General features: G+C 38.7%; 1 protein-coding gene across 6 annotated transcripts in view; it reads left to right on the forward strand.

Annotated features, from left to right (window-relative positions):
• Positions 1–14,165, forward strand: part of EDIL3 (EGF like repeats and discoidin domains 3) — a 287,431-nt gene that overhangs the window by 192,905 nt on the left and 80,361 nt on the right. For all 6 annotated transcript variants that reach the window (XM_083816852.1, XM_083816851.1, XM_083816853.1 and 3 more), the window contains one exon: positions 8,736–8,917. In XM_083816852.1, the coding sequence (XP_083672978.1) occupies positions 8,736–8,917 (182 nt within the window). The remainder of the gene's footprint in view (positions 1–8,735; positions 8,918–14,165) is intronic.

The following is a 14,165-nucleotide window of genomic DNA, read 5'->3' on the forward strand; positions in this document are numbered from 1 at the left end:
TTTTTTGGAACAGGCAGATTTTGAGATGAAGCGATCATTCAGTGCATATATATGTACACATGTCATGCACTACCTTTAAATTAGCAGTAGTTGTTTAATTGTTAAAATAGTATCAGCATCTGGTTCCTGTAACTATTTCAGAGAACCTGTTCAGAACTTCAAAACAGTCAGTTAGTCAGAATCCAGGTATTTCACCACTACTGATAGGATTTAACAAAAGTTATAAAGGAAATCAATGAGATTTCCTGTTCAATTAGCACCTATGAAATTACCATTACCACCAAGCCAGTGTGACTGTAAGAGTGTGCGTCTGTGTCAGCAGGTTACTCCAGAAGATGGGCAGAATATGAGCTTTCCAAGTAGTGAACCGCATTTCGCAGCAGTGGTGTGAATATTCTTTAGCTTGATTTTTTTTTTTTCCCCAGGAGTTCTGAAAACTTCTGGAAAATTTAGTACTTCTAGTTTAAGATAAGATTATCCACCCTATTTATAGAAATTACTAGTTGGTCTAGTACAAATGTGACTGAAAAAAAGTATCTCATTTGGAATGGATTTAGGAGGAGAAGGGGATACAACACAATATAATACATGTGCCATATATATGTTTTTATGTATGTGGTACATACTCCATAGACAATCAAGCAAACAAACAAACAGAAAACCTACATGTTATTCAAGACAGATAAAAGTGAATATAAAAACAGGGAAGTCGGAAAATTTTCTGTAACCACACTGAAATCAGGCTGAACTTCTGCAGAATACCATGTCTGATGAGCAAATTTACTAACATAGCTGGAAAACTACAGAGTTTTCCTGTGTTCTTCAAAGAAATATTTCAATCTGCACCTTTGAGAGGGAGAAAAGTACATGGATTGCACAGGGTTCAGTAGCAAATGAAAGGGTTTATTTTGAAATGCAATTGGGTTGATAATTTTATTTTTTAAATGCCTAAATTATACTTAGATTGGCTGAGCTGTGCCACAACCATTTACAGTGACTAGAAGCAAAGGAGATAGTTCCACAATTGCACAAGTCTCTTCCACGTACAGCTTCCCAAGTCCAGATCCATAAAAATCCTTGGGATTTGTAAATAGAATTTGGAATCGCATATCTTTTCAGTCTAAAATAGAAAAAACAACTATTGTTGTACAGCATTAGGGGCTATGGTTTCTGTATGTACCATTCATTATATGTGAAAGTATGACCACATGTCAATTACTTTGTAGTGTGACTTGAAAGTTTATATGAATTTATCTTCTAGAATAAATATGTAGTTTAATTTTTGTGATTTTTTTTAATGCTACTTCATAATTTCTATTTTATTCAGATTAATCTTAGTAGTGTTTAATTGGCTATGTTATATAAAAATGGTTAATGTCACTACTCCAACATGGTAGAAATGTCATTTTTCACAGTGCCAACTTGAAATGTAAAAATCATTTTCCACATAAAGATTAATATATTTCTAAGCAAGAGCTCAGCAGAGTAGTTTGAGAAATTAAATTCCCCATACTCCTTACTGCAACATAATTTAAAAGTTTATTTTTTCACACAAGTCATATTTCTGCTTGAAAACAGAATAAATGTAATGCATATCTCTGAACTGTTGAATGCTGTAACTTGAATAATTAATGGTATAAGCACAGAGGAAGAAATTTATTTTTGGTGTTTAGATGGCACATGTGTCCATTCTGAAATCACCATGGAGTGATGGTAATTTTCTGCTGGCCATACGCAATACTGTCAAGATTCACCTCATTGCTTTTCTGGTTTCTAAACTCCTCCCTGGATTTTGGGTTACGTCTCCATTTATCTCAATAACCGGTAGGCGAGGAGAGCCATGCTCTTTCTCTGCTTGAGTTCGGCTGTGTGTTTGGCGTACATCGTGGCTGTTTGGCACCCCCAGGTAGAACAAAGAACAGTGAAAGCAGACAGGGGACATGCTGTCAGATAGAGCAAAGTCTATTGCCCGAAGAGTACAGTGCAGTCCATGCTTATGGAGTTAGGACAAGAAATAGTAAGACAGAGCAGGGAAGATTCAAGTTGGGCAACAGTCGAACACGGAATAGGGTTGTTGGAATGCATTCAGAAAACATTTGTTGGGAATTCCATGGATTTAATTTATGTGTCTTGGGATAGAGATTTTTCCAGGTCATCTGAAACCTTATTTTTTTATAACAGAGACCCGTAAACAGCGTGGCTTCATTGTGGAAGTTTGCTTTCCAGGCCAGTTCCATTAAAAGCATCTTGAATGTGCCTAGGGATGCTATTAATGCCATTAATGTTTCTGAGTTCAGTACAAAACAACTCTTCATGAGGCAGTACTAAAAATACAAATATTTTTCTGGCTACAGCTTTGCAGATAAGAGATTTTAGATATACCCTTCCTGTTGAGTTTAAGAATAAACATGTTTGTTCAGAATAAAGTTCAACAGTCCTGCCTCGGATGGTGAGATGAAGTGAATGCTAAGTAAAAGAGCATGACAAAATGGGCAAGCACTAACTGGTGGTTCTCCCTTCACATTTTTCCCAGCTTCTGGCTGCTTAGGGACTTCGTAAATCAGAAGTTGTATTTTCCTTTAATTTTATTCCTGTTGGATAGGTTCCCTCTTTAACCAGGTCATATGTGGTAATTCCCCAGACATTGATCTCTGGGTTTTGCATGGGGAATTTACAAAGGTATCCATTCTGTGCAAACAGCAGGATGAAAAAATCACTAAACTAGAGTAAAGCAAATTGTTCCTTGAGTAACAAGCCTCCATTTCAGACACAGCATTATATATATATATATATATATGTATGTATGTATAAACTAATCTGCTTTCAGTGCCTGAGCCAGCATCTCCATGAGCTCCTGCACTATGCTGGAAGTGTCAGTTTTCCCAGAGCTGGCTCAGTGTAGAAAATCCCTCTGGATGTCTATCAGAGCGATGTGAATCCCACCCTCAGGCTGCTGGCTGGCATGGGGAAATGTGTATTTTCAGAGAGACAAAACCTCTGTGTGAAACTGTACAAGGTGAAGTTGGCTTCTGGAGACTGTCATGTTCCTGAAGCCGTGAGAGAGTCCGCTGACACCTCTCATAGGAAGGGATGCTGTGTCTGACAGCCACCACTCCACAGAAGTACCTTATGTGTTTAATAAAAAAGAAAGGATTTTATCATGGCCATAGTTGTGAAAAAGCAAGCCATGTGAGAACATAGCACATGGATGACACTTCAGTGGCAGACCACCGAATGGTTGTCCATATCTATCTAACCAGCTACTATAAAAATAAACTCATTAAAACCTGAAGAGACAGAACAAACTGGGAAAGGAGGTATGGAAAGCATGGGGAACAAGACGAAGAAACAGAAGGCTGAAGCCTACATTACATGGTGGGGATTTGATGCATGTATCGGCATTAATTACTGCAATATCAGAGGTCACCTGTAATCCCGTTGTCGGGGTTTGTGTTCGGCACAATTACCATGCTGTGCTAAGTACAGCCAGAGTAATCTCATTCCAGAAAATGAGGTGCTTGGAAATAGACAGGATTGCAGATGTCTAAAGCAGATTTGTTTTCTGCATGCTTTCAATTTTGCATCTGTTTGTTTTGATGACATTAGCTGGAGAGAAACCAACAGAGAAAATGAAAGCTATATATTCATGCTGCAAAATCAGACATGCTTCATTGTCAGTAACAAGAAATCTTTTTCTTCTGTTTACAGAGGCATAATCTTCACATTTTCAAGTAATTTTTAAACCATTTGGAGGTTTTTCTTAATTTGTGGACTGACATAAATGTAGTCATCCAAGTTAAATATACTCAAGTAACATGTTTACCCAGTGCTTTCTGCTTCTTATCTCCTACAAGTACTAATTTTTTATCATGAATTGGTTTCTCCTTCCCTGTTAAGAGCAGGAATCAGTGGCATAACTCCCTATTCTTCTTTATGTGTTTAGAGATGCCTGTAAGCTAAAGGTCATATTTCCTTTTGTGTTTAGTATTTTTGTTCAGTTAGAGGGATTTATTTTATTTTTTTTTATTTTTTGTAAGAGACTAGGGAGTAAACACAGAAATCATCTTTTATCTGGGGGCCTCTTTGAACCACATACCCCAGGTCTACAAGTGAAATCTGGACTAATTGTTATTTGCTTTGTGGTGCACAATAGTATGTTGCATTTCAGATCTAGTTATGTTTGAGATTATAAAAGGAACCTTCAAGGGAGTTTTATAACCATTCCATCTTCAGATGGGTTGGTGGGAAGTTCTTCAAAGAACTGAAAAGATATAAATGAATCCTTAATTTCTTCTGTGGAGTTGTTGACTTTTGCCATTTTTCAATGGATCCATTCTAAAACATGTACCAACTTTATGGTACAGCTTTGCACTGTGTCTTCTTCATGGCCAATGGGGTATTGTAGGTGTAGGGTTGTGTTTTTTAATAAGATTTAGAGAAGCATCAATAGGGCTTTATTTAGTGAATAACAATTGCCACTATAGGATTAAAAGCAAAATTGCTTGAGTTAATATTTTGCTATTCAATGACATTAAAGGTAACAGCTCCAGATGACAAAATCAGCCTTGTGAATCTGTATCAGCAGCCTGTCACACAGCTTTTTAATTGCTACTACCTGTTTTTAACTTTTTTTTTTTTATCACATTGATTGTCATACCCCAATGTGTTAGCATTAAGTAATAAAATTGGTGACTGACGTTGACCAGACTGAATTGCACAGTCACTGTAGTGGTATTATCACTCCCTTGGAGACTGCAGCTTGCCAAGCTGTCATGATTTTTTGTTAAATGAACTGTTGATTTAATAGTAGCAGAGATATAACAACAAAACAATGCAGCTTGTACCTGTTCTGCAAACATGCATATCTTAGTTTTGTTTAAAAGACAGTCTCCAAAGGCTGTGTCTGCTTGTTTCCTCCATTGTTAGTAGTCTATAGGATATCACAGCCATGAAGTACTAAAAGGAACAATTGATATCTTAAATTAAAGTACCGTTTGTGGCCCAAATTGAGTATCTTTGTACAGCAGCTAGTCTGTAAACAGTTAGTCACTGATAAAATATGCTTGATAGAACCAGAGGCAGGTGATTCAGATGGTATTTTTCAGGCAAAGTAAATTTATCGGGAATTTGGAGAGTAATAGCCCCATTATACCTTTTGTAAGGAGAAAGCATGTCTCACAAATCTATTTGGAGTATTTGGAAGAAGTTAATGAGCATATGGGTAAAGAATGTCCATTTTCTGCGCAGTATTTGAAACACAAAAATGTGTTCAACTATTTCCTTTCAACTGATAAAAGAAAGTAAATTGAAAAGTTTTCCTGTAGAATAATGTCTGATTAAAAAGAAAGAACACAAGGATGGGTAAATGGGCAGTGATAACTGTGGAAAGAGCTTACTTGTAGAGTCATAGCAAAACCTCCGCTGAAGTTCAATATCTTTTGGAGGAGCGAGATAGCAAAACGAAAATTTAAGAAATGTAATTAGCATTTCTAAAATGTACTGAAGAGTTTTACAAAGATCTTGAAGTACCAATTGACCTGGCTATGAAACAGAAGATTAAATTCAGTGTCGTCAAGCTCAATATAAGACTTCTCAAGAAAACAAGCCATTACTATGCATGTGGAAGTATCTAATGTCTCAGGAGGAGATAGCGTTGGGTGGGCTTCCTCAGGGTCCATCTGCCAAGCCTGTGCCTAGAAAGTTGCTCAATTTCTCGGCACTGCTATGTTCATGGCAGTAGGATGGTATTGCAAGTCATGGACCCGTAAGCATGAGGCTTAACTGAAACTTCCCACCTAATGAGAATAATCTAGTTTATTTCAGGGCAGAGAAAAAAATCTAAAAACATATCTTAGTAGTGCATACATACATATTATGTTACACAGCTGATATTGTTTAGAAATGAATACCTATTCTACTATTTCCTACACATCTCATTTTGTTATGCTTGGACTGAACACCAATGTAGAAAGCATCTCTAACTTCTAACTAGCATCTTTAACTTCTAGAAGTGATGAATTTGGGATTAATTCACATTGAAAAACTGACAAATATGATAAACCAAGACTGGAACTGCAATTAAAGTAAGTAGTTTGTACAATGAAGTACCTATTCCCTGAAGATAGGGAGTTGCTTTGGATTTCAGGAATAATCCTCCTAAAGCTAAGGGAAGGTAAACAATTTGACCATATATAGACATATAGCTGACAAAGCACAGTAAGTGTTGTACTTGGTAATTTATCTGCCTTCAATGTAGAACAGAAAATTTGCATGTCTCCTGAAAGAAGTTCACACATATTTCAAGTACTGTTTAACACATATCAAGCATGAGAACAAACATGCCTTCAGCTGAAGTCTTACACAGTTCTGCACCTAAAAAGCTAGAGATCCTTGTCTCTTCTGACAAATTTGGGACATCTATGGGAGTTTGAGGGTCTTGGTGACAAACAAATGTTTGAAACGGCTTTTGAAAATTATCTGCTAAGGCCAGATACTCTTACTCTCTAACTCAGTCAAAACTGACCCTGATACATGTTGGGGTCCTGTCTTCATGCATATGATTTTCTTGTTAGATCACTGAATAATGCTAGCAGGGCTGTCATGGGCCCTCATCCCCAGGACAAGACATAATACAGCTGTATGCTCCACGACCATGTTAAAATACCTGCCATGCCTCTATGCTGCCTTTTTAAGCTCTTCTTAAGAGACCTCTCTTCTGTTTCCACCTCTCTTCTGTTTCCCCACATCTCTAATTTTAAATATTTGTCAATCTATACTTGCTATTTGGGGTGATTAGTTTCATGGCAAGGTGGAATCTGTCCTGTATGTACCTGTGAGTTTCATATTTGTATATATATACACATATAGAGACATGTGTCTGCTTTCTTTTCCATTATGAAATGATGAAGATGTCCTAATAAGTAAATTAGATGAAAAGATTTCAAAAACAGAACTAAGATTCCAATAGGTCTTTCAATTTTTAAGTAACAGTTGATAACACAGTGAAAAATGATGCTTTCCCAACAGACGTTTTTTTTTTTTTTTTGAATACTTCATATATTGCAGTTGCCTGTGCTGGTGACAAGGAATTTGTTTTCTTCTGGCTCTTGTATGCATCTGGCACAGCAGCAGGAGAGCGAGCTGCATTTTGTTGTATTTTGTGCAGCATTAACAGAGTTATTAGTCAAGTTCTGATTGCACCACTTTTGTTGTTGGGAGGTATGTGATGCAAAAAAGTACAACTACAGCTTTAGATTCTAGGCGAGTTTAGTGGGCTGTTAAACATGTGCTTGATATTATGGTACAGTATGGTGCAAGTCAGTCATTAATTTCAGAGGGGCCAACGTTTCACTTGAGCTTATCCTGGAAGAAAAGCTGGTTTCTCATTTGAGAAGTAACATGTTTAGAAGTCACCTGTGGGGTTTTTACTTTCTTCTTTCAGAACCCAAGCACCTGCTTGCCCATGGCCCTTCCTCTGTAAACAACTTAGAGCTGCAATTTAGTTTTATTTGTCTCCATTATCAGTGACGCACAATACCCAGCGATTTCATTGCCCAGCACTGTCTCCCTGCCTCAGCTTCTGCCAAGAGGAGCAAATTGTGCTCGTCACTTCTCCTTCTCTGCGCCTTTAAATTAATGAAGAATTAAATCATTTGTGACTTTCTGTCCATATGGTGTAAGGATTTCATAGTAGTACCATTTCAGAGTTCATTCTTGGGCAGTGCTTAAGGTGAACGCACTGACAGGCTTCTGAGAAAGCCTAAAGTGTAAGTAAACATCTTCTCTGTTCTGTTGAGTTCAACATTGCCGAGGTGCAGTTGACCCATGCAGCAGATCTTTTGAACAACTGATCAGATGAACTGCTACAGTTCATACTGCTGCAGTGTGCTTCTTTTTATACTGTGCATCAGAATTGAATAAAAAATTTTAAAAAAAGTTATTTACTTGAAAGTGGTTGGTGGTATTTAATAGTAGGCAGGCTGACAATCATTTGTATACAAAGAACTTTCAGTTTTATTTTTTTTTCTGTTTGGATTGCTTACAATGACTGAATGCTATTGTAGCTGTACCCAAGTTGGGTGGCTTCAGAAAACTATGTATGAAAAATGCCATGGCTTTAAAAAAGGTTACATCAACAAGTCTTTTAGTACTGGTGCTCTGGCTGAATACCACTCATAAAATTAGGAACATTTGAACATTACAGTTAAATACATACTTTGTGGTTTGCTCATTAGGTGCATAAAATCTTTAACTTTTTTCAGAGTAACTGCATAATATCATATTTATAGATTCATGCTTCTAAAGATGACTGCAATAACAAGTTGAAGAGTATTGGCTAAATGCTGACCTTTATAGCACGAGTAGCAATGTGGAACTTTACAGAAATTAGAGAATTTTAAGTTTGCTTTTATCAGCTAGTTCAGTATTTGAATCTAAGAATCATTTTCTTGATGTTGGTATCTGTAAAGCACGGACAGCTCTTCAGAGAGAACAAACTAAACGGAAATCTTTACCTATTTCATTAAGTTTGTAATGGGAATAGTTACTTACAGACTATATTTTTGTACTTTTTTTTTTTTTTAAAGAAGAAGCTACTTAAGTGCTTTAAATCTCTTCTAATAAGGTATTTAACATGACATTCTGGATCTATTTGTATGCTGTTTGTAATTACAGGCATTTGGGACTCGGAGAAATAAATAATTTCAGTTGCATACATTTCTTGTTTCCATTCATAGGATGCTCTGGCCCACTAGGAATAGAAGGAGGAATTGTGTCAAATCAACAAATTACTGCATCATCCACTCATCGAGCTCTCTTTGGACTCCAGAAATGGTATCCATACTATGCGCGACTTAATAAGAAGGGTCTTGTGAACGCTTGGACTGCTGCAGAAAATGACAGATGGCCGTGGATTCAGGTAACAGATGGAGCTAAGGAGAAAAAATCTCCTTGATTCAATTGCCAGAGTCACTTAAGAAACTGATGAAGACAAGTGGTAAACTAACAGCTAGATTTCTTATTCACTGTCAGAAATGTAGCTTAGACTAAAAGGGACTATTTAGTTGCAAAACAGGAATAATCTCAACTTTGCAAATGCACAAATCTTTTTTATTTAAAAAAATGCGTGCATATGTTCCATTGTGACTCTAAGCCACAGAAGCAATTTTATAAAGACTCTTTCCAAGGAAGCAGCTTTCCACATATGCTACATTTGCTCATTAGGTCGTTAGTAGCATTTAGCAGTGATATCTCTTGGTGGAGGTACTTTGACACACTCCTTGGGCATAATTCTAGACTGCTTTAATGTGGTTTTGGCTGTACCAGAGCCTGCGGGAATTGTTTGTCCTCTCTGCTGAGCTGCTTGGTGCACATAGGTTAAGCGTTGTGTGCATCATGCTGGAAGTAACGGGAACTGTTGTAATTAAGGTTGAAATAGTTGTTCAACCATATCCACAGGGCTGAAAATACATTTTCCCATTCCTGCTTGAGGGTGTTATGGCTAGACTAGTTCAAATGGCAGTGCCCCCTTTGTGGGCTGGATTTCTCTGCCACCATCAAATGACTTTGGTATAAGTCATGAAGCAGCAGAATGTAAAATCTTGTGGCTGTATTTTAATGAAGGTAATGATTGCCTAGTGATTGCTGTAGGTCTTTAGTTTTGTGATATTTTTATTATATCTGAATTAGGCTAAGCTTTAGCGTCTTCAACTGTTAATTAAAATGATGCCAGATACTCGTGGAAAGAAACATGTCTACTAATCACTACAGTCAACATGTGAATATGGTGCCTCCCTTCCAGTGAACACACCACGGGAAGAGGAGAAGACAGTACCTGAGCATCCTATCCACCAGCACTGAGATGAGCTGTCCATATGTCCCCTGGATGTGTCAGATACGCATTTCTTGAACCTACCTACCTTTGTGTGCATTGCATAATTTTTATTCAAGTTTTCATGCTGACTACCATTTGCAGTTTTCCAGAGGGGTTCCCAGATGTTTGGGGAAAAGGTGTACAGGATTGCCTGTTCATTTTTCTTGTTTGGAGAACAGACACAAAGCACTGTTTGATGAAGTTCTCTGGAGCTGGTGTGGTGAGAATGCTGGGTTTTGTCAGTTCTGAAAAATGAAGCCTGTGTTACTGTTTGTTATTCACTGCAGAGTGAAAACACAAAGGTCCTTCAAAGTATCTTAAGTCAGTTTTCTTCTGACTAGAGGGGGTTGGGAAGTTTGTGAAATTTATATATTGAAAAAGACCTGGAAAGAATAACACGAAGGGACTTGAGAATTATGTTTGCAGGAGTGGAAAGCTAATGTAGCTAACCGATAATGAAAAATGTCCATGTTACATTAGCTTTTGGGGCTGCTTCAGGGTGTGGGCTTTATTAAAAGATCTAGAGAAAAGAGTCAGAATCATTTAGCACTGGCCCCCTGGACATGGCTGTAGTCGAAGGTGACCTGGATGCAGACTGCCTGCAGCCAGTTGCTTCCATGTTGGTACAGGGAAGCCAGCACCCGTCATCAAGGCAGCTCTCAGAGAGCTGGGCAGGTTTCTACCCAGACCATAATTATGTGTGCCTTGGACTTTGCTCCCAGGGAAGTCTTCTCTTTGTGCTTACCTGGAAGGAAGGTTGGACCAAAGGAGAAAATATTTCTACAAATTTCAGCCCAGGGCATGAGGTTTGAAAAATCTGTTCCTTTTTTGGAGTTAATGACCCAATCTAGGTAGTGCCAATCCCCTGCGGGTTATTCTGTAATTTTGACAGCCCTAGTATGTAAGGACTTTCTAAAAAGCTAATTAAGTGATATGATTAATGTGTAGTAAGCTCCTAGCATTCCTTTCTTTTTCGTCTCATTTTTCCTCAGAAATAAACTTTGGTCTGTAGTTTTCACAGAACTTTCCAAGTGTTTTTTTTTTTTGTTTTTTTGTTTTTTTTTTGAGTTCAGAGTTTGCAATATTAAAACAAGTTTAAATCTTAAGAGGATTTTTTTTCCTTTTCTGATGATTTCTCTCCTTAAAACACCTGGAGAGAGAAATCTAAATTTGATAGGGAGATGATACTTGTAGATAAAAACTGATCTTTAGTGTTCTGGAGAAATCCTGTTTTGATTTGACAAGGATAAAGTACTTCACAAACTCACATCTTATGCACTGCGTAGTAGTCCTTTACACTGGAGCCCTGTATGGTTCTTCAAGCCTGCAATATGACCCCTGTATGGGTGAATGGTTTATGCTGAGAGAAGAGGAGCACAGAAGTCCCATATCCTATATTTGCACAGCTTCCATAATGGCCAGGGAGGTGCTTCTTGTGGAATTGTGGAAACTTATTTTTTTTTGCAGCAATTGTGGAAACATAAAAAGACAGGGTACTTGGATGTGCTAAGTTTCTGGATAACTTCCTTCTGCTCTTGTGGGAGAAGTGCTCCTAACAACAGCTTACTCTTACTTTTACTTTCTTGACCGTCTCACCTACTTCAACCTGGATCATATTTTAGAGGGTCTGTGTATGGGACCTTCTCCACGTTGGTCTTGGAGATGGAGCAACTGGTCCAGAATATGGCACTTTGAAAAACAATGTGAAAGTGTGACAGAAATTAAATGGAAACTTTGAAACCAGAAACTACATTTTTAGGAAATGTAAATTTACATTTAATGCAGTGAACCTGAAGCTGTAGCCTGTTACTCTATTACAGTTTCTAATGCTAGATAAATCCTACCGGAAGCTGTTGGATAATGGGCAAAGTCCCACAAAATATAATTATGTAAAGGCCCGTACCTATTTTTGCCTTGTTCCATCATTATCAAATTTCTTTGTCATTTAATTTCTTTATTTATATGCAGCTTGACAAATGAAAGGTTTGAGTGCTGTGGTTATAACTCACTTGTAATGAGTGCAGGGTTTTTTTTCTCTAATCTTTCAGGTGTCTGACACACATGAACTAATTAGTATGCAATTTCATTTTCCCACATTCTCTAAATGACCTGAAAATTGAAATTGCCATTTTAAATTTACACTCTCCACATGTAATTAGTAATGGCACTACAATGCTTGTAATTGGCTTGTGATTTAAAGGGTCAGTGACCATGTTTTTGAAAGCAAATTAAAGTCAAAGTCATATCTCCCTTTTAAAGTTCTGCTGACCTCTGTTTCTCCGCATAGGTTGACACTCTGATAAAACAACACCCATGTGTATCATTCACTGCTTTACAAGTAACACTAACTTTTAATGTTTTCAAATACAATGAGAAAAAATAAATAAATCTCTTTGTTCTTCTGTGTTTCCACAGTTCTGTGTTTCCTGACTCCTTGGAGTCAAGGAACTCCTTGTTAACAAGGAACTCCTTGTTAAAAGAGTGCTGATTTCTCTTTACCCTTTTGTCCTTTTGCATTCATGGCTTTAAAATATGCTCCTTCTTTTAATTCTGATTCCATTTTATCTCTACTCCTTCCTTCCACATAGTTCATATCTATGTTCTTTCCTTCGACATAGTTCATATTATATTTTCTCAAGGCAATATAGAGATGGCCATGGCAGGGTTGTTGTTTATATTCTCTCTCTGCCATATCCAAAGTCATTTTAGATGCTTCAGTGGAATGGATCAAATCCTAAATTATGATTCTGACTCTCACATACTTACCTTCAGTCATCCCTCTTCCCCTTCTTGTCACATTTTCTCTGTTTGTACCATTTTCCTTCCCACTCACGACTGTTTCTCTGTACCATGGTCTGCTCTCCTGTGATGTAATGGTAATATTTTAATAAGAACTGCTAATCTCTAAGAAAAACCTGTAAGAGGACCTTCTAAATCTCTCTTCTCTTTAGTGATTTCTAACCTATAGATCCATGCCTAAACATTAGATTTGTTCTTCTCCTAGTTTCACTAACCAAAGCTTATATTTAGTAACTCATCCAAACCTTGTATTTCTTAACTCATTTTTATTCTGTTCATGGCTAATTTACCTTTTCCTCCCACACAACATTATCCTTTTTTGTATCACTGCAGTTATTATTCCTGTAATACACAAAGACTTCAGCCATGATGGATATACAGAAAACACATGAGCTGGAATGTCATGAAGAACACTGTAATACAAGATTCACAGATTCACAGATTCACAGATTTCTCTAGGTTGGAAGAGACCTCAAGATCATCGAGTCCAACCTCCGACCTAACACTAAGTACTCCACTAAACCATATCCCTAAGCTCTACATCTAAACGTCTTTTAAAGACCTCCAGGGATGGTGACTCCACCACCTCCCTGGGCAGCCCGTTCCAATGCTTAATAACCCTTTCGGTAAAGAAGTACTTCCTAACATCCAACCTAAAACTCCCCTGTCGCAACTTTAGCCCATTCCCCCTCGTCCTGTCACCAGGCACGTGGGAGAATAGACCAACCCCCACCTCTCTACAGCCTCCTTTCAGGTAACTGTAGAGAGCGATGAGGTCTCCCCTGAGCCTCCTCTTCTCCAGGCTGAACAAGCCCAGCTCCCTCAGCCGCTCCTCGTAAGACTTGTTCTCCAGACCCCTCACCAGCTTGGTCGCCCTTCTCTGGACTCGCTCGAGCACGTCCATGTCCTTCCTGTAGCGAGGGGCCCAAAACTGAACACAGTACTCGAGGTGCGGCCTCACCAGAGCCGAGTACAGGGGCACAATCACTTCCCTCGACCTGCTGGCCACACTGCTTCTTATACAGGCCAGGATGCCGTTGGCCTTCTTGGCCACCTGAGCACACTGCTGGCTCATATTCAGCCGACTATCCACCAGTACTCCCAGGTCCTTCTCGGCCAGGCAGCTTTCCAGCCACTCATCTCCCAGCCTGTAGCTCTGCTTGGGGTTGTTGCAGCCCAGGTGCAGGACCCGGCACTTGGCCTTGTTGAACTTCATGCAGTTGACACCAGCCCATCGCTCCAGCCTATCCAGATCCTCCTGCAGAGCCTTCCTGCCCTCGAGCAGATCGACACACGCACTTAGCTTGGTGTCATCTGCAAACTTACTGAGGGTGCACTGGACGCCCTCATCCAGGTCATCGATAAAGATATTAAAGAGGACCGGCCCCAGTACCGAGCCCTGGGGGACTCCACTAGTGACCGGCCTCCAACCAGATTTGACTCCATTCACCACAACTCTCTGGGCCCGGCCATCCAGCCAGTTTCTAACCCAGCG

Source organism: Anser anser (assembly GCF_964211835.1).
Source record: "Anser anser genome assembly, chromosome: Z".
Classification (NCBI taxonomy): Eukaryota; Metazoa; Chordata; class Aves; order Anseriformes; family Anatidae; genus Anser; species Anser anser.